The 19,231-nt window shown below is 42.7% G+C and overlaps 1 protein-coding gene across 2 annotated transcripts; it reads right to left on the bottom strand.

Annotated features, from left to right (window-relative positions):
- Positions 1 to 3,092: 3,092 nt before the first annotated feature.
- Positions 3,093 to 18,165, bottom strand: ptpn2a (protein tyrosine phosphatase non-receptor type 2a). Of its 2 annotated transcripts, none has more exons than XM_060920605.1 (9): positions 17,908 to 18,165; positions 11,973 to 12,063; positions 9,809 to 9,909; positions 5,685 to 5,783; positions 5,409 to 5,546; positions 4,890 to 5,099; positions 4,485 to 4,646; positions 4,127 to 4,305; positions 3,093 to 3,729 (listed from the first exon to the last, which is right to left on the bottom strand). In XM_060920605.1, exons 1-9 carry the CDS (start codon positions 17,965 to 17,967, stop codon positions 3,537 to 3,539), a joined length of 1,233 nt encoding a protein of 410 aa, XP_060776588.1. In that variant the 5' UTR covers positions 17,968 to 18,165; the 3' UTR covers positions 3,093 to 3,536. The 2 variants fall into 2 exon arrangements, with proteins under 2 accessions (XP_060776588.1, XP_060776589.1); XM_060920606.1 differs by having other exon boundaries at positions 4,127 to 4,302.
- Between the last annotated feature and the right edge of the window lie 1,066 nt (positions 18,166 to 19,231).

Here is a 19,231-nt window from a genome sequence, read left to right as displayed (position 1 = left end):
ACGTTATTCTTAAATTGTTGTACTGTTTGCCCAAGCAGTCTTTTACAGAGCGGTGAACCCCTCCCCATCTTTACTTCTGAGAGACTCCGCCTCTCTGGGATGCTCTTTTTATACACAATCATTTTACTGACCCATTGCCAATTAACCAAATTACTTTTTTTTAGCATTACACAACTTTTTCAGACCCCGTTTACACGTAGCCGGGTATCTATAAAAACGGATATTTATTTATCCGGTTGCACCCATCATTTACACGTAAACGGAGGTTTCAGTCACTGAAAACGGCTGCTTTCGAAAACTCCGGGCAAAGTGGAGATTTGTGAAAACTCCGTTTTCATGCCTGCGTGTAAATAGTGGAAAACGGAGTTTTCTCCGTGTTATGGGGAAAACGGAGTTTTAGCATTGTGATCTGATGGTCCCTCCTTGGCTTTCAGATCTCTGGTTGGCTTTCTATTCGTTTGACATGTTTTTGACAGCCTTCCCTGGCTGTTTTTGAGCATTGTGTAAACGGAATTATTTTCTAGTACGGGGAGAAGATACCCGTTTTCATAAATACCCGGCTATGTGTAAACAAAGTATTAGTCTTTTGTTGTCCCTGTCCCAAGTTTTCTGAAACGTGTTGTTGACATCAAATTCAAAATGAGCATATATTTTTCAAAAAACAAAATTTTTCAGTTTCAACATTTGATATGTTGTCTTTGTACTATTTTCAATGCAATATAGGGTTTCCATGATTTGCAAATTATCACATTCTGATTTTACTGGTGTTTTACAGAGAGTGTCCCAACTTTTTTGGAATCGGGGTTGTAGTATAAATACAGAGGCAATTATAGGAAATTGTGTACATTCATTGGTCAAGAAGTTCAGATTATTTCTCGATAATCACCTCGAGCGACTCGGCAAAATGGCTGCCAATTGCTTCATCTCCGTAAGTGAAGAATTACAAATTATGGAAAAAAATGCTGTTCCTAAAAGCACTAAATATGCGACAAAGTTTGGTCTAAAACTATTCAGAGGTAAGGGGTAATTGTGATTTATTTTATCTTTTTCAAAACAAAGTATTTTATGTGACTCGGCCTAGATAAGTGACACAACTCTGCGCCACGCCGTTCTTACATTTACATGGCACTTTTGAAGTTTGGAATAAATTACTTTTTTAACATGTTTTTTAAATTAATCACCTGATTATTTATACTAAAACAATTATCTGCCTCAGGCTCAGTGACTATCGGTGAATAATAACCTTGACTATGTCTTGGTTATTATTCACTGACATTCACTTCACCTTCAGCAAATAATTGTTATTTAGCACATTGCCATGTATAAAGCTGCCTATTGTTGCTCATGCCTGACAACTCACTTAAAATAAAAACACATATTATCAGCACTTTCATCTTGGAAATGTGATTCCTAGTTCTCTTGTTTTGAAGTGCACCTAAAAAATTTAGCAGAATAAATAAACTCAAGTCAAGTAAATAAAGCTCCGCTTGGAAAGTTGCCCTCTGTAAGATGGTGATGTTGATGCGTCAACAACAGGCAGCATCACATCTCTGGTGGATACAGGGGTGCTTGAAAATTTGTGAACCCTTTAGAATTTTCTATATTTTTGCATAAATATGACCTAAAACATCATCAGATTTTCACACAAGTCCTAAAAGTAGATAAAGAGAACCCAGTTAAACAAATGAGACAAAAATATTCCACTTGGTCATTTATTTATTGAAGAAAATGATCCAATATTACATATCTGTGAGTGGCAAAAGTATGTGAACCTCTAGGATTAGCAGTTAATTTGAAGGTGAAATTAGAGTCAGGTGTTTTCAATCAATGGGATGACAATCAGGTGTGAGTGGGCACCCTGTTTTATTTAAAGAACAGGGATCTATCAAAGTCTGATCTTCACAACACATGTTTGTGGAAGTGTATCATGGCACGAACAAAGGAGATTTCTGAGGACCTCAGAAAAAGCGTTGTTGATGCTCATCAGGCTGGAAAAGGTTACAAAACCATCTCTAAAGAGTTTGGACTCCACCAATCCACAGTCAGACAGATTGTGTACAAATGGAGGAAATTCAAGACCATTGTTACCCTCCCTAGGAGTGGTCGACGAACAAAGATCACTCCAAGAGCAAGGCGTGTGATAGTCAGCGAGCTCACAAAGGACCCCAGGGTAACTTCTAAGCAACTGAAGGCCTCTCTCACATTGGCTATTGTCCATGAGCTCATCATCAGGAGAACACTGAACAACAAATGGTGTGCATGGCAGGGTTGCAAGGAGAAAGCTACTGCTCTCCAAAAAGAACATTGCTGCTCGTCTGCAGTTTGCTAAAGACCACATGGACAAGCCAGAAGGCTATTGGAAAAATGTTTTGTGGATGGATGAGACCAAAATAGAACTTTTTGGTTTAAATGAGAAACGTTATGTTTGGAGAAAGGAAAACACTGCATTCCAGCATAAGAGCCTTATCCCATCTGTGAAACATGATGGTGGTAGTATCATGGTTTGGGCCTGTTTTGCTGCATCTGGGCCAGGACGGCTTGCCATCATCGATGGAACAATGAATTCTGAATTATACCAGCAAATTTTAAAGGAAAATATCAGGACATCTGTCCATGAACTGAATCTCAAGAGAAGGTGGGTCATGCAGCAAGACAACGACCCTAAGCACACAAGTCATTCTACCAAAGAATGGTTAAAGAAGAATAAAAGTTAATGTTTTAGAATGGCCAAGTCAAAGTCCTGACCTTAATCCAATCGAAATGTTGTGGAAGGACCTGAAGCGAGCAGTTCATGTGAGGAAACTCACCAACATCCCAGAGTTGAAGCTGTTCTGTACGGAGGAATGGGCTCAAATTCCTCCAAGCCAGCTTGGAGGACTGTCAAACAGTTACCGGAAACGTTTAGTTGCACTTATCGCTGCACAAGAGGGTCATATACTTTTGCCATTCATAGATATGTAATATTGGATCATTTCTCAATAAATAAATGACCAAGTATAATATTTTGTCTCATTTGTTTTAAAAAAAAAAAAAACACTACACCAATAAGACACTATTCAAAAAAAAAAAAAAAAAGGGACATGATCCACCTGTTAAATTCAGTGGCATTTTTCATATTCCGTTTATTAACAATACCTCCTGAGATGTAAGAACATGTACTAAAAATGACAAACTGAGGGATATCTTCCATTCCCAAAACATCCAAAGACCACAGAGCAATTTACTAAAACCAATTTCAGTTTATAAAAATGTCTTTCTGGAGCAAGCATATTTTGGAGTAGTGCTAACACACCAAGCTTTTAAAACACTGAAATTTTCAAGAGCCAAGTTACAGGGCTTGTATGCAATCAGTATAAATATTTCATTCATGAAATCAGGCAGACTGTCCTAGTGAGCAGCCTCGGTTTGCAGAGGAAAAGAAAACAAAACAAAGAGGGAAAAAAAACCCAGGCCTTTTATTATCAGAGAGCACACTGGCTTCAATCTCACAGTGAATCAAAAAGTCTGAGTGTAAAAAGTTTAAGATTATAGACACGTCACTGGGAGAGAAAAGCCCAGCACATGAACAGTCCCAGTGCTAAAGCTGTTCCAGCTCCTACATTCAAGAGGATGGGCCTCCAGTAAAGCCAACTCTCTCTCTTCTTCTCCACTTCGCTCAGCTTCTGCTTTATCTGCTGGACCTTCTGTGCTGTGCTGGCTATCCGCTCCTCACGATGTCGCTTTCGCAAGCTGCCAGAAAAAAAGGGGGGGGGGGGGGGGGGGGGAGAAAAAGAGAGAGAGAGTGCTGCTTTAATCTAATGTAACATCAAAGCAAATAGTATTAGTGGATTTCCAGGTATGAGGTAAGGGGGTTGATTCCTGTAAGGCCAAGAATGATGTATTCCAGCAATTGTTTTATAATTAAAGTGATAGAGGTTTTATAGCATGCTGGCAGAACAGATCATCATCATCCCCCCAATGATGTTTTATATGCATATTAAACCTCTAAAAGGTTAAGTTTTTTTAGATAAAAGAAAAAAAAAAAAAAAAAACACTAAAACAAGATGAGAGAGAAAGATATTGTCTAAATATGGGTGCAATACACGGAAACTACAGAGAATCCAAATGTCATTGGAGAGGAACATACCTCTCTGGTTTTAAATCTGCTTGCTGCTCTTCTTTTCCCAACACCATTTGATCCTTTTCTCCTCCTAGCTTTGAAGTCAGACCAATCACTTCATCTTGCGGTCTTGCAACGTCCTGCACAGCTGAGCCCAGGTCAGTCTGCGGCTCCTTGTTCTTGTTAGACCTCTTCTGTCCTTGCTGCTGCAGTTTAGAGGAAAGCAATAAGCAACTAGTGGTTAATTTCTGAAGCTTTCTTCCTCAGTCAGCTGCATTTTCATCATCGTTTTGTGATGAAAGTGATGAACAGAATGTCAAGACAAGTATTCAGGATTGTAATTAAAGGGAAACTGTGGCATTGCTGACAATATGCATGATAATACCTTCAGGATGGAATCCTCCAAGATGTACTTGGCTCCCTCCATTATGGCCATGTAAGAGAAGCGAAGCTGGTTTGGGGTTTGAATGAGGCCCATGCGATACTCCCTCATGTCCAACAGAACTTTCTGTACGTCTACAGATGAAGTGTCTTTCCTGTTATCCATCTAAAGAATGAAAAGCATCTTACTTTAAACGCAAGGTTGTTTGTCTGGGACTAAGAAAGGTGTTTTTTTCTTGTTGTTTTTTCCCCCTGTAGGAAATCTTCAAGGCAATTATCCTGAAATTAAGTGTAAATCTCTTCAAACAAGCCGAAAAAAAAAACCCTTTTTGGTCAATTAAATTAGAGAAAATCAATGATCAACGTAATGCAAGTTAAAAAGGATCAGGATTAAAAGGCAGTATCTTACCAGGACCAAGCAGGTATCAACCAATGAGAACGTCCCTGATCGGCCAATCCCGGCACTGCAGTGGACCACAGCCGGCCCATTCTCAGGCTCCAATGAGCCAGACTGTCGAACCTTGAATAAGAAGTCGAGGAAAGATGCAGGGGACTCAGGCACACCAAAGTCAGGCCAAGTGGTGAAATGAAAGTGGTAGATGTCTTTTCTTTCTCCTGTCTAAACAAGTATAGCATGAAATACACAGAATGAAACCAACATCAGTAATGTAAAGCAGTCCATACAATTCTTTACGATGTGGTTTCTGAATACAATTTTTTTTTTGGGGGGGGGGGGGGGGGGGGGGGGACCATTACACTTCTACATTAACAGTAAAGAACTACTGGCCGGATGACCGAGTGCTCATGGGTGAAGGATGCGAAAAGTGAAAAAGAGAATAATGCTTACAGAGAAAAACAAGACAAACAAGTATCGCAATAGTGCAGCAAGTCTAAATTACAGTAATCAATCAATTTAAGAACATCTTACTCTGATGTTTTGAAGCTCCAGCACTCTTGTTGTGTAATAGGCTTCAACATCTTCAGACACTAAAATCACCACAAACCCTGTGTCACTGAAATACATTTGTTTCTCTTCTTCAGAGGGCCAGTACTGAGCACATTTCTCCTGGCAGAAACAGCAAAAAGGAATGATTTGGCTTGTGCGAATACTAACCATGTTAAACAAAAATAAATAAATAAATAAATAAATAAATAAAAAGGCTGATCCATGAGTAGAAAATAACTATAACTATGATTTACTTACTGAGCCTTTTTCTATGACTCTATTGAGCATGATGACCGCTTTGGACCGCTGCTCCCAGATCATTAACCAGAAGTGACCACGAGTATTAGTCAAGGGTCCCTGTGTATCAGGGGAGGGGGGGGGAAAAAAAAAATTTTTTTTAATACCACCCCTAACTTCAACAGATGAAAAACTGTACGAAGTACGATCAAAAAGTTCCAAGACCATTCCTGTTGGCAATGAAAAGAGCATGCTAAGGTCATGAGTGTGCAGCAGGAGTGAGCAGTAAAGGCCAATTTATGCTGACAACCCAGTCCTCGCAGACGGTGTCGCAGATAGCGTCTGCGTAGCCCCCCCACCTTCGCAGACGCTCTGCGCGCACCTCCCAAAAATTGTGACCACCGCAGAAGCCTCGCAGACAAGAGGGCTCTGATTGGTCCACTCTACATCGGCTGTACATGCACTTCCGCTTCCCTACTTTCCCGGTTTGTTTTGTTTTCACGACCGCCATTTTTAAAAACACGAGCGAAGATGGAGCAGCATGAAGAGCGGTTGATCGAGGAAGTGAGGAAGTACGTACATCTATACGACTCCAGTTCTAGTCATTATAAGTAACCGGAGGATAAACACTCCACTAACCACACCCACCAACTACTCCTAGCGACTTCGCGCCCCCTTGCGTTGTGGCGGTGAATAACATCACGCACGCCTATTACTCCCCGCTCAACGATAAATTACAACTGTCTGCGAAAAGCTATCTGCGAAAGCCTTGTCGCAAGAGCATGCAGAGGCCTTAACTTGTGCGAGTCAGTATGCTGCATGACAGTGCGCCGTCAACACACCGTGATAGTAAGCAAACACCAAATTCTCCATTAAATTCAGGAAACCTGCAACAGAGACCCTTGAAATGCTTCAGCAAGCCTACAGCAATGAAGCAATGAGCTAGGCGAGGTGTTTTGAGCGGGATTTGCGCTTCAAGAGCGGTAGAAGTCGGGGAGATTTGACGACCTTGATGCACAATGTGCTAAAAAAATTTAACATTTTGAAGCATGCTTGTGAAGCGTCTCCATTGCTGAATTCCAGAGTTTGGTACAGAATTTGATGATTGCTCTCTGCTCAAGTCTGAGGTCCATAGTACAAACACGCACATGTTTTTGTGACAACATGCGCAACACAGGTCCCGATACTGACAGCGCAATGCCACACAGCATACTGACTGACGAAAGTTACTGCTTGTGCCTGCTGTATGTGCATGACCTTACCACGCTCTGTTTGTTCGCAACAGGAACAGTCTCTGAATTTTCTGATTGCACCTTGTATACTATGAAAAGGAACTAATCCTCAGTTTTCAAAAAAAGTAAGGAATTAAAGGTGTACGATATCATTTGCATGTGAATTTAAGCATGGACAGACTCAGGATAGCTGATCCAAGTAGATTAGGTTCTCGAAATTGCCCCAGATGTGAATGAGCATGCTAAAGTGTGTGCGCATGGTGCCCTGGACTGCCGTTCCAACCTACTGATAAGCAGGTTGAGGGTTTAAATCCCAGCACCACAGAATTCTTCATGAAGTAAAACCTCACTGTTTGGTAGCTTATAAAATACTTTTTCCACAGAAGGGGTAACCTCAATTTAGATATCATAAACCTTGATTACATCTAAAAATATATTACACTGACACATTCAAAAGAGTGATGGCCAAATGCTTTATTCATGCCTATGTTGTATACGTTTAACAATTATTCACCATAGGTAAAGTGAATATCGGTGAATAATAAAGATGAAGCAGAGGCGAATAATTATTTTAGTATAAAAACACAGGGGATCATTTTATTTAAATACAATTAAAAATTATTTTTAAAAAATTTAAAAAATAATTTATTTGAAACTTCAAAAGCAGGGGTGGCACAGTGGTGTAGTGGTTAGCGCTGTCACCTCACAGCAAGAAGGTCAGGGTTCGAGCCCCGTGGCTGGCGAGGGCCTTTCTGTGCGGAGTTTGCATGTTCTCCCCGTGTCCGCGTGGGTTTCCTCCGGGTGCTCCGGTTTCCCCCACAGTCCAAAGACATGCAGGTTAGATTAACTCAGGGGTGGGCAATTATTTTTTCCATGGGGCCACATGAGAAACAGAAAATTTTGTGGAGGGCTGGACCAAAAGGCTGAACTAAATTCTGCATAATAATTGTATTTCTTTATATAAAACAATAAATAACATTGTTTTTACAAGCTGCTAAGACTGGTAAGAGTATGGAAAAAACGAGGTTGCCTTACAAAAAGTGTAATTTATTCAATCAAATTTCCCAAAACTCTCTAGCCGCTTTATCCTGTTCTACAGGGTCGCAGGCAAGCTGGAGCCTATCCCAGCTGACTACGGGCGAAAGGCGGGGTACACCCTGGACAAGTCGCCAGGTCATCACAGGGCTGCACATAGACACAGACAACCATTCACACTCACATTCACACCTACGGTCAATTTAGAGTCACCAGTTAACCTAACCTGCATGTCTTTGGACTGTGGGGGAAACCGGAGCACCCGGGGGAAACCCACGCGGACTTGAGGAGAACATGCAAACTCTGCACAGAAAGGCCCTCGCCGGCCACGGGGCTTGAACCCGGACCTTCTTGCTGTGAGGCGACAGCGCTTACCACTACACCACCGTGCCGCCTCCCAAGACAATGGTTAACAAAATGTGAAACGTTTGTACCATTTTTTTTCAGTCACATTCACCCCAAAACACAATAAAGACATCACAATATTGTCTTTCTACTCCAAATATCAAGCAAGATACATCATATTATAATAATGATGCCCACATTTGTAGTCTAATCACCTCATTTGGTGTTTTTCAGTTTTTTATTTGTTCAGTGAGAGAGCTCTAGTCTCTGTTGGTCTTTAACGAGTGCATCAGAGTCAGGTTGAATGTCTGAGGTGGAGATGCGAAGCACAGCTGACAGATGATCATCAGTCGATTCGGTGTAGGTATCAGATCTACAGATCGGCTCGGGCTTCAGCGGCTGCTGGTGACGTCACACTATGTGATTGGCTGGACCGTTTGAAGGATGACGTACAAGTTTGTGGATGGTCTGGGACAAATTACGGAAGTAGTAATCGCGGGATTAGGTTTCGTGGGATTTCATGTCATGTTCATGTCGCACGCATTGCGTTTTTGTTGAATACAACTTCAAAATAAAAAGCAATGCACATTCAGTCCATGCAGGAGGTAAAATTAGAAAATACGTTTATTTTGTAATTTCTAATTAACCTTATGCGGGCCGGTCAGAATGAACCAAAGGGCCGGATGCGGCCCGTGGGCCGTAAAATGCCCAGGTCTGGGTTAACTGGTGACTCTAAATTGAGCGTAGGTGTGAATGTGAGTGTGAATGGTTGTCTGTGTCTATGTGTCAGCCCTGTGATGACCTGGCGACTTATCCAGGGTGTACCCCGCCTCTCGCCCGTAGTCAGCTGGGATAGGCTCCAGCTTGCCTGCGACCCTGTAGAACAGGATAAAGCGGCTACAGATAATGAGATGATATGAGACTTCAAAAGCGGCATGCATGGTAATGTGCGCAGACTTGTGTCACTTACAAGTGCCGAGTCACATTAAACGTTTTTCTTTTGAAATGGATAAAATAAACCACAATTCTACTTTACCGCTGAACAGTTTTAGATCAAGCTTCATAGCATCTTTAGTGCTTTGAGGAACAGCATTTTCTTTCATAATTTGTAATTATCCCTCATTTACGGTGACGAAGCGACTGGCCGCCATTTCTCCGAGTCACTCGAAGCGATAATTTCTCGATAATCTGACCCTCTCAACCAATCAGCACACACAATTCCTATAAATCACCTGCGTATTTATACTAATATTGATTTATTGCTACTGACTTACTTAATATTAACTATTTGGGTATTTCCCATTCATCTTTAAAAATGAATATATAATTAAAATCTAAACAAAGTGAAATTACTTCACTTTGGAAATGTTCAGGAAGAGTTCAATCTGAGGCCTTTACCATTTTAAGTTACACCACGTCTTGAGGGGACACAAATACGCAAGAGTCTCTATAATCTCAAGCTTCTGTTGAGAACATTTTCCATGTATAAGGACATTGGTTCAAATCCACGGCACACTTCATATGTTCTCATACCTGGGTCAGTATGTAGTTTCTCTGAGCTTCCTCCATGGTTATCAAGCTGGCGTTTATGTAGTCATTTTCTAAATTTTCTAATCTCACCCGACTGTGATCATCTACAAAAGGACACAAGAGAGAATGTCAGTAAAGGAACGCAGACTGAAAAATAACGTCTTGTACACTCTGTCCACTTTATTAGGAAAACCTGTCCCCCCTGCTCTTTTATGCAATTATCAAAGGAGTCAATCATATGGCAGCAGTGCAATGCAGGATCATGGAGATACAGGTCAAGAGCATCAGGTAATGTTCACATCAAACATCAGAACAGACGGGGAAAAAAAAAAAAAAAAAAGTGGTTGCAGTGACTGACTGACATCAAGCTGACAAGAAGTCTTCAGTAACTCAAATAACCACACTTTAAAGAAAATAAAAGACCAGACAACTCCCCCCCCCCAGTATTCAACTGTTGAATTGCTGAGTTTGTGCCCAATGTAGTTTCAGATTCATGTATTTGGCTGATACGAGTTGAAACCTGACATGATCTGCTGCTGCTGTAGCCCATCTGCCTCAAGGCTCGACGTGCTGTGTATTCCGAGATGTTCTTCTGCTCACATGGTTGTAAAGTCTCATCTCATCTCATTATCTGTAGCCGCTTTATCCTGTTCTACAGGGTCGCAGGCGAGCTGGAGCCTATCCCAGCTGACTACGGGTGAAAGGCGGGGTACACCCTGGACAAGTCGCCAGGTCATCACAGGGCCGACACAGACACAGACAACCATTCACACTTACATTCACACCTACGGTCAATTTAGAGTCACCAGTTAACCTAACCTGCATGTCTTTGGACTGTGGGGGAAACCGGAGCACCCGGAGGAAACCCACGCGGACACGGGGAGAACATACAAACTCCACACAGAAAGGCCCTCGCCGGCCACGGGGCTCGAACCCGGACCTTCTTGCTGTGAGGCGACAGCGCTAACCGCTACACCACCGTGCTGCCTGGCTGTAAAGTGTGATTATTTAAGTTACTGTACACTTCCCATCAGCTTGAGCCACTGGCAATTCTCATCTGACCTCCATCTTCAACAGATTTTTCACACCATTCAACGTAAACTACCTGTTGTGCATGAAAATCCCCACCAACAGTTATTCTATGGTCAAAGTCACCGAGCTCACCTTTTTCCTCATTCTGATATTTGATCTGATGTCTAAGGCCAAGTTTACATTAGACCGTATCTGTCTCATTTTCTTTGCGGATGCACTGTCCGTTTACATTAAAACGCCTGGAAACGGGAATCCGCCAGGGTCCACGTATTCAATCCAGATCGTGTCTGGTCCGGTGCTGTGTAAACATTGAGAATACGCGGATACGCTGTGCTGAGCTCTAGCTGGCGTCGTCATTGGACAACGTCACTGTGACATCCACCTTCCTGATTCGCTGGCGGTCATGTGACGCGACTGCTGAAAAACGGCGCGGACTTCCGCCTTGTATCACCTTTCATTAAAGAGTATAAAAGTATGAAAATACTGCAAATACTGATGCAAATACTGCCCATTGTGTAGTTATGATTGTCTTTAGGCTTGCCATCCTTCCACTTGCAAGTGGTGAGTGACTTGCGCACAGCGGCTCAGTCCCGAATCACTGCTCGTGCACTACACTCGCGCGCTCTGTGAGCTGCGCAGGGCCGGAGTGCGCACCCTGCAGAGGGCACTCGCTGTTCAGGGCAGAGTGATTTGGAGCGCAGCCGCTGAGGAGGAAGCGATGAGCCGCACTGACGCATTTCAACTTACGTGCCGAATTAGTCATGTGATTAGCGTATCCGTGTATTGGCGTTGCTGTGTGCACGCGAATCGTGTATTGGCATTGCTGTGTGCACGCTAATCGTTTTTAAAAACATTAAATCTGATGATCCACTGATACGGTCTAATGTAAACCCCACCTAACTAAAAGCTCTTGACCTGTAGACGCATGATTTTATTCCTGCTGCCACATGATTGGATAATTACATAAGTCAGCAAGCGTAGAGGTATTCCTAATAAAGTGATTGGTGAGGGCATATGATTGGTGTACACTTGTCTTATGGAAGATCATACACATTCTACCTGCCACATTTATAAATGGATAAGTGTGCACTAAACCCATATATGTCTTGTAAGCACCGTATTTTAAGTCACTTACATGGACTGACGTCTCTGTATCTGTTCCTGTTCCGATTTTCTGGGAATTGTGCCACCTTGTAGGAACATTCTTGAGACTGGTTACGGATTTCCTGCAGATAAAATACAGTCACCTAATTATTATAGTCTGCAGTCTAATTTGCAATTATCAGCAAAGTGTATATTTGAAAATAAGAATCACGCTTATGATTATTAAAGGCAGGGGAGGCAATTTTGGAGAAACCAGCAAGAGTAAGCTCGATTTTGAAAGTATCTAGCTCAAAAATCCCACCCCTTCCCTTCAAAACCACTTCTCCAAAAACACATGAACACGCACTGCCCGATTACTGCTGGAGGATGAGTCCACAAGAGCGTGTTGGGGGGTGGGGGATAGCACATCACCGTCATATCCAACTACCTCATGTCTCATTCACATGTAAGAAAACACCTAACATTATCATAATGAATGTAAACAATTAACAGGGCTATTGTTAGTCTCATACTCGCCAGCCCTACCAATTCATGCGCTAGTCTTCTGGTTTTGACAGGTGAATATCGCATACCAATTTTAGTTCTTAAAAAAAATAAATAAATAAATCCTACATTACAAAATAATCAGTGAACACTGTTGGATTCGATCTTCTGACCTCGCATCAGCTGTTTTCGGCACAGAGAATACAAGTACATAGTGACAGTCATATTAAAGCAGAACTGAAGTCATTTTTAAACTTGCTTTATTTCTTAATTAACGTGTTATTCGATTACATTTTCGATTTTAGTAACCTTATATCGTGACTCGTATTGGCAACTAATTGCAATTAAATATTATACTTTTCGGTTTTTAGCCATGTTGAATTTAGTTTGTTTGGTCCACAGCAGGCGTCACTTATCTGCGCGATCTTCACGAGACTTGTGCGAGACTTTGAAACGTGAAGCATCGACCAGGTGTCAGTGCCGCCATTTTGAAAACTGTTTTCCAAACTAAATGTTGCACAAAAATGAGTTTAAGTGACGATTACTGCCTGCTTTTTTCAAACTTTCCTGATTGCTATCAAAACAAACAAAACTTCCAGCTTGATTACTACATGAGCATTCGAAAGAGGGCGCGATCATCTGGCAACGTTGGCAGATGTTGGTCATTTTGATTTCCGCTGTACGTTTTACTTCCGTCCTACGATGTCTCGCACCGGTCTCAACGAATCTTGTTTACAGCCATTGCTTTGACATATGGACAGATATTACATAACATATCAAACACTCATAACTTGCTATAGCAGTGACAAAATAGCTATCAAAAATGCATTCCTATATTTAATAAAATGAGAAATAGAATTTTGATAAAACATTTGCCTTCAGTTCTCCTTTAAGTGAACCCGAGAGCCAATGGTACGGAGCGATAATGATGTTGAATCTAAACTGTATCGCTCGGTCACGCCATTCCATTGATTCTCATTATGGTTCTAGCCAATCAGCAAATTACCTCACGGTACAACAAATCGCACTAGTTTTTATAAAAACCAGCCACGTGCTGGTGATCATGAACAATGAAAACTCTGAAGAAGAAGAAGAAGAAAAAGATTCGCTATGACAAGTTTGAGGCGACTTGGTCATCGGATCATCCAGCATCAAGGCAAGATGAGAAGCATGCGTTTTGTGAAGTACATCTGTCTGATCTCTCGATCAATTTTCTTCAAATATGGCACTCAGAATGCAGGTGAATTCCCTGTTTAATACTTTAATTTTTAACAAATTTACAGGGAGGCATTGAGCTTCCTAGAAGGGTGTGACTATATCCAGAGCATTTTTTAAGGATTTTCCACTAGGAGACCAACTGGTCTGGGCAATACAATCACAGGCCCCAGAGTCCATGCGGCTGCACCGCTGCGGCATATTCTGTGATGCAAAATGGTTCACGAATCACCACACAGACAAACACACTACAGTGACTACACAGCTATCAAGAGCAATTACCAAGCACAAATGTTATGTCAAAGACACTCAAAGTTACACAGTAATGACATCGGATTCTGACATCAGCCATCTCAGGTGGTGTTTACATTAGACCGTATCCGTCTCGGTTTCGTCGCGGATGCACTGTCCGTTCACATTAAAACGCCGGGAAACGACTCCACAGGCGGAACAACTCGAATCCTCCAGGGTCCACGTATTCAACCCGGTTCGTATCTGATCCGGTGCTGTGTAAACATTGAGATACGAGGAAACGCAGTGCTGAGCTCTAGCTGACGTTGTCATTGGACAACGTCACTGTGACATCCACCTTCCTGATTCGCTGGCGTTGTTCATGCCACGTTGGTCATGTGACGCGACTGCTGAAAAACGGCGCGGACTTCACTTCCTGCTATTGTTTCCGCCTTGTATCACCTTTTTGTTTTTCATTAAAGAGTATAAAAGTATGAATATAATGCTTTGCCATTCTTAATGTTGTTCATGGTAAGATGCAAATACTGCCCATTGTGTAGTTATGATTGTCTTTAGGCTTGCCATCCTTCCACTTGCAAGTGGTGAGTGACTTGCGCATGCCCGATATGCACTGGGATCACACACACACACAGCGGCTCAGTCCCGAATCACTGCTCGTGCGCTTCACTCGTGCGCTCTGTGAGCTGCGCAGGGCCGGAGTGCGCACCCTCCAGAGGGCACTCGCTGTTCAGGGCGGAGTGATTTGGAGCGCAGCCGCTGAGGAGGAAGCGCTGAGCCGCACTGACGCATTTCAACTTACGTGCCGTCTAATTAGTCATGTGATTAGCGTATCCGTGTATTGGCGTTGCTGTGTGCACGCGAATCGTTTTAAAAACGTTAATCTGATGATCCGCTGATACGGTTTAATGTAAACCCCACCTCAGTAACCAAATTTTAGTTTTGTTTTTCTTAACCAACATGATCTTGTGTGTATATCTTACAACATAGATTTTCGTTTTCCTTGTTAAATGTATACTTACATGGTACTTGGTTAAGTAATTGCAACTGATTGAACCAAATGATAAGACATAACTTGGTTTAAAATTTGGTCTCCCAGTAACTATGTTTAAAAAAAAACGCTCTGACTGTATCTATCTAATCTATCTATCGCTTTTCATTCTCAGGGGGGTGGCAAGTATGTTGTTAGTACTCACAACTGTCAACTAGCTTCAGCAACATGTCTGCAACAGGTCTGTAATAAGCCTTGTTGAAGGCTTCAGTTATACACAATGAGTGTGCAGGCAGGAAGGCGGCTAGGTAGGCCAGCCAAATCATTCTATTCAAATTTCAAACTGAACGAAATTATTGGACAGGCTTTTTACAGCACTGAGACTGTGACACATGATGGATTGTTTTCTCTTTTGTCAAAGCATTTGATAAGGAAAAAAAAAATAAATAAAATTTTTTGCCATCAGGATGTAAAGAGAATTTCAAGAAATGCGTCAAAAAAAAAAAAAAAAAAAAATCACCTACTCTACCTTTAATGTTGTAGTTATGTACTGTTAACTGAAATTATAAAATACATAGGGCCAAATTACTCAATTCTGATTGGTCAGTCAAGGAGGGCTTTTTTTTCCTTAACACAGGGCCGTATTTCTGAAATGCTATTGGCTAGTTCGTTGCTTGGTTACAGTTACAAAAATTTGCAAATTTTGTCAACAAAATGGCTGACTCAGCAATGCTGCATTTGACGAAGAAATGATAAACTAATTGAAAGCTGCAAGCAAAAATTGAAAAAGTACGAATTTTTGGCTGTACGTGTTTAAGAAACGGGCCGCAGAAAGACAAATAACACCTCTCTAGTGGGATATGAATGCTGTGAGTTAGACAAGGTGCTATCGCAGTTTTATGCAGAAGTGAGGAAAGAAAATGGGGAAAACTACGAACCAGACTCTCTTAAAGTAATGCAGGCAGCATTGGATCGGCATCGGAGACAAGAGAAATATCCGGGATCAATCCTGAAAGATGTAACTTTTCAAGAATCACGGAAAGTCCTCGAGGGAAAAGCGAGAGATTTGCGAAAACAAGAAATGCTTTAGAGGCAGCACGGTGGTGTAGTGGTTAGCGCTGTCGCCTCACAGCAAAAAGGTCCGGGTTCGAGCCCCGTGGCCGGCGAGGGCCTTTCTGTGCAGAGTTTGCATGTTCTCCCCGTGTCCGTGTGGGTTTCCTCCGGGTGCTCCGGTTTCCCCCACAGTCCAAAGACATGCAGGTTAGGTTAACTGGTGACTCTAATGCCGCTTTTCCACTACCAACACGGCTGAGTTGGGCTGAGTCGAGCTGAGTGGGGCTGTTGGGGTTGCATTTCGACTACAACCGCACTGAACCGTGCTGGCTGGAAGTGGGTGGACACATTGGGTGGAGTTAGCGAAAGTGGGTGGACGTCACGTGATGTCGTTAAGCGGCGCAAACAGTGACATCAGTGACCTTTTAAGCGGTAGTCTCACGACCCGGATAGTAAACAATAAACATGGAGTCGTTAGTGTTGCTGGTCTTGGTTCTGTGGCTTGTAGTCACCGACAACGCCAACAGATACTGGCAAGAGCGTATAGATGAGGCGAGGCGCATAAGGCTTCAGGAATTCTCGTAATTCGTAATTATTCTTCTTCCGGGTTTACGGTGTTTACAGATCCCAGCGTGCTCGCGGGGCGTGTGTGGGCATGTGAGGACACTCCTCCTCACCAATCAGTGCACAGGGGAGTGTCTGCTCACGCCCCCAGCCTCACTCGGCTCGCTTCAGCCCCACTCCAAAACCGTGCGAGTTTTAGGGGCTAAGCAGGGCTGAAGCGAGCCGAGTCGTGCTGTTCTTTGGTAGTCGAAACGCGAGCCGTGTCGGGCTGAAGTGAGCTGAAAAAGGGTAGTGGAAAAGGGCCATAAGGTAGTCGAAACGTGAGCTGTGTCGGGCTGAAGTGAGCTGAAAAAGGGTAGTGGAAAAGGGCCATTTATTGACCGTAGGTGTGAATGTGAGTGTGAATGGTTGCGTCTCTGTGTCAGCCCTGTGATGACCTGGTGACTTGTCCAGGGTGTACCCCGCCTCTCGCCCGTAGTCAGCTGGGATAGGCTCCAGCTTGCCTGCGACCCTGTAGAACAGGATAAAGCGGCTAGAGATAATGAGATGAGATATTATAAACAAAATAATCGTATGGCTCCTCGCAAAATTAAGGATCAATTTCACTCGTGATTTCAAAAGTTTTGAAATTGCCCTCGTTGAATGTTCAAAACTTCGAAAAATCACTCGTGAAATTAATCCTTAATTTTTACTCAGCCCCATACGATTACCTATACTAAGTGAGTAAAGCAAGAGATTTGCATGTTGATGTAACTGATAACAGAATGTTTGTTTTATCGAGATCAGTCACAAAGGCTGTGCAAGAAGGAGAAATCTGTAGACAGTTAGTTATTCGGCTAACATGAGCAAGTCTAAAAGAAGGAGCAGAGCTTCGGCTCAGTTCAAGCTCACAGTTCTTGAAAAACCCCGGTCAGTTCTGAGAAAAACAGCTATCTATACGCGTTTCACAGGAAGCGCAAGTCCTGTTTTTACAGCACTGCCTACTCAAGTAATGCGGTCTGATCTTCGAGTGTAAACCCCAGTCACCTTCTCTCGTTTCTAGGAACATGGCGCTTCATCATTTCTCACATCCACGAAATGTGTAACAAAGACAAACTGAACAAGGAAAAAAAAAATACAATTTAGCCTGAAAATACAGAACAGTACTTAGGTATATCTGTGAAAACTATAATCACACATCATTCACAGCTTGATAAAATTCATCTAATCTGGATGCCCCAATTCTAGATCTTTACATTGTTTCTCGGTATCGCACGCATGCGCACATCGAGCTAACTCTAAAAGCCAGGCTAGCTCTAACAGCTAGTTCAGTGTGGATATTTCCGACTTGTTAGTTAGTTAGTTAGTTAGTATCGACGTCAAACTGAACATGACACATAAATCCTACATCTTAAAATTTCGACCAGCTTACATTATACAGATTTTGCCACTGTCCATGTGAATCCATGTCCTCGAACTCATCCTGGTCCATGTTTACTCAGGTTCAGTCATTTAAAAGGTGCTCTGTCAAATCCCACACGAGTCCAAACTCCCCCTCAGTGCTCGGTGCTCAGCAGTGGTGATGAGAGCAGCCCAGCAGGAAGGAGTGTGCATTTCTGCGCTAGCTCTCGCTCAGAGGATTAAAAAGGTGTTGAGGTCCTCTACCTCGGCTACTTCCGGTGCTGGGCTCGAGCTCGGTGAAAGTAACTGAAAGCCCCGCCTACTTTCCTTCACGCCCAATCCGGAATGGCTTCAAAGACACAGTGCACTAGCAGCCTTTGTTTAATAGCCGAAGGAGTTCACCTATGTAGTAAATAGGGAGCTATTTGAGATTCAACCACAGACAGGGGGTTGTGTACGTTTCAAACACTTCAATTCGAGCTCACAAACACATTATATGTATTAGGGAGAACTGATGAGCTCTGTGTAGAGTGCCAGGTAAAGGAAGATGTGGAGCATGTTCTTTTCCATTGTAGGAAGTACAATGTCCAGAGAGAAGCATGGACAGAAAAAGAGGGTGAAGATGGAGACATTAATACCATTCTTAAGAAAGAAGGTATACAAGTAGGAAGAATTAAAGCCCTTATGTCATACCTTAATGATACAAAGTTCATAGAAAGAATTTAGGAATTTTTTTTTTTCTCGCCCAAAAGGATTTGACCTGATCATTTCACACACTCGGGCGGCACGGTGGTGTAGTGGTTAGCGCTGTCGCCTCACAGCAAGAAGGTCCTGGGTTCGAGCCCCGGGGCCGGCGAGGGCCTTTCTGTGTGGAGTTTGCATGTTCTCCCCGTGTCTGCGTGGGTTTCCTCCGGGTGCTCCGGTTTCCCCCACAGTCCAAAGACATGCAGGTTAGGTTAACTGGTGACTCTAAATTGACCGTAGGTGTGAATGTGAGTGTGAATGGTTGTCTGTGTCTATGTGTCAGCCCTGTGATGACCTGGCGACTTGTCCAGGGTGTACCCCGCCTTTCGCCCGTAGTCAGCTGGGATAGGCTCCAGCTTGCCTGCGACCCTGTAGAAGGATAAAGCGGCTAGAGATAATGAGATGAGATGAGATTTCACACACTCCTGTGCAGTAGGTGGCGGTATACAAGTACATTGTGATCTGCCATTACTCAAAAGAAGAAGAAGAAGAGCTCACAAACTGAACTGAAAACTCACTGAGAAGGCCGGCTCAAATGTAAAATACACGTTTTGTGCCCTAAAATTACATTATTAGCAGATAAAATGAATTACAGGAGATCATGATGTAAA

The sequence above is a fragment of the Neoarius graeffei genome, chromosome 5 (genome assembly GCF_027579695.1).
Source record: "Neoarius graeffei isolate fNeoGra1 chromosome 5, fNeoGra1.pri, whole genome shotgun sequence".
NCBI classification, from domain to species: Eukaryota; Metazoa; Chordata; class Actinopteri; order Siluriformes; family Ariidae; genus Neoarius; species Neoarius graeffei.
The sequence above is the reverse complement of the archived record's forward strand: the minus strand, read 5'-3'. Positions and strand labels throughout refer to the sequence as shown.

Coding starts and splice junctions, on each gene's coding strand:
- ptpn2a (XM_060920605.1), bottom strand. CDS start 17,967: ATGGACCAGGATGAGTTCGAGGACATGGATTCACATGGACAGTGGCAA. Junction 9,910..11,972: donor ATACAGAGACGTCAGTCCAT/GTAAGTGACTTA, acceptor GTCCTTTTGTAG/ATGATCACAGTCGGGTGAGA. Junction 5,547..5,684: donor GAGTCATAGAAAAAGGCTCA/GTAAGTAAATCA, acceptor TGTTTCTGCCAG/GAGAAATGTGCTCAGTACTG.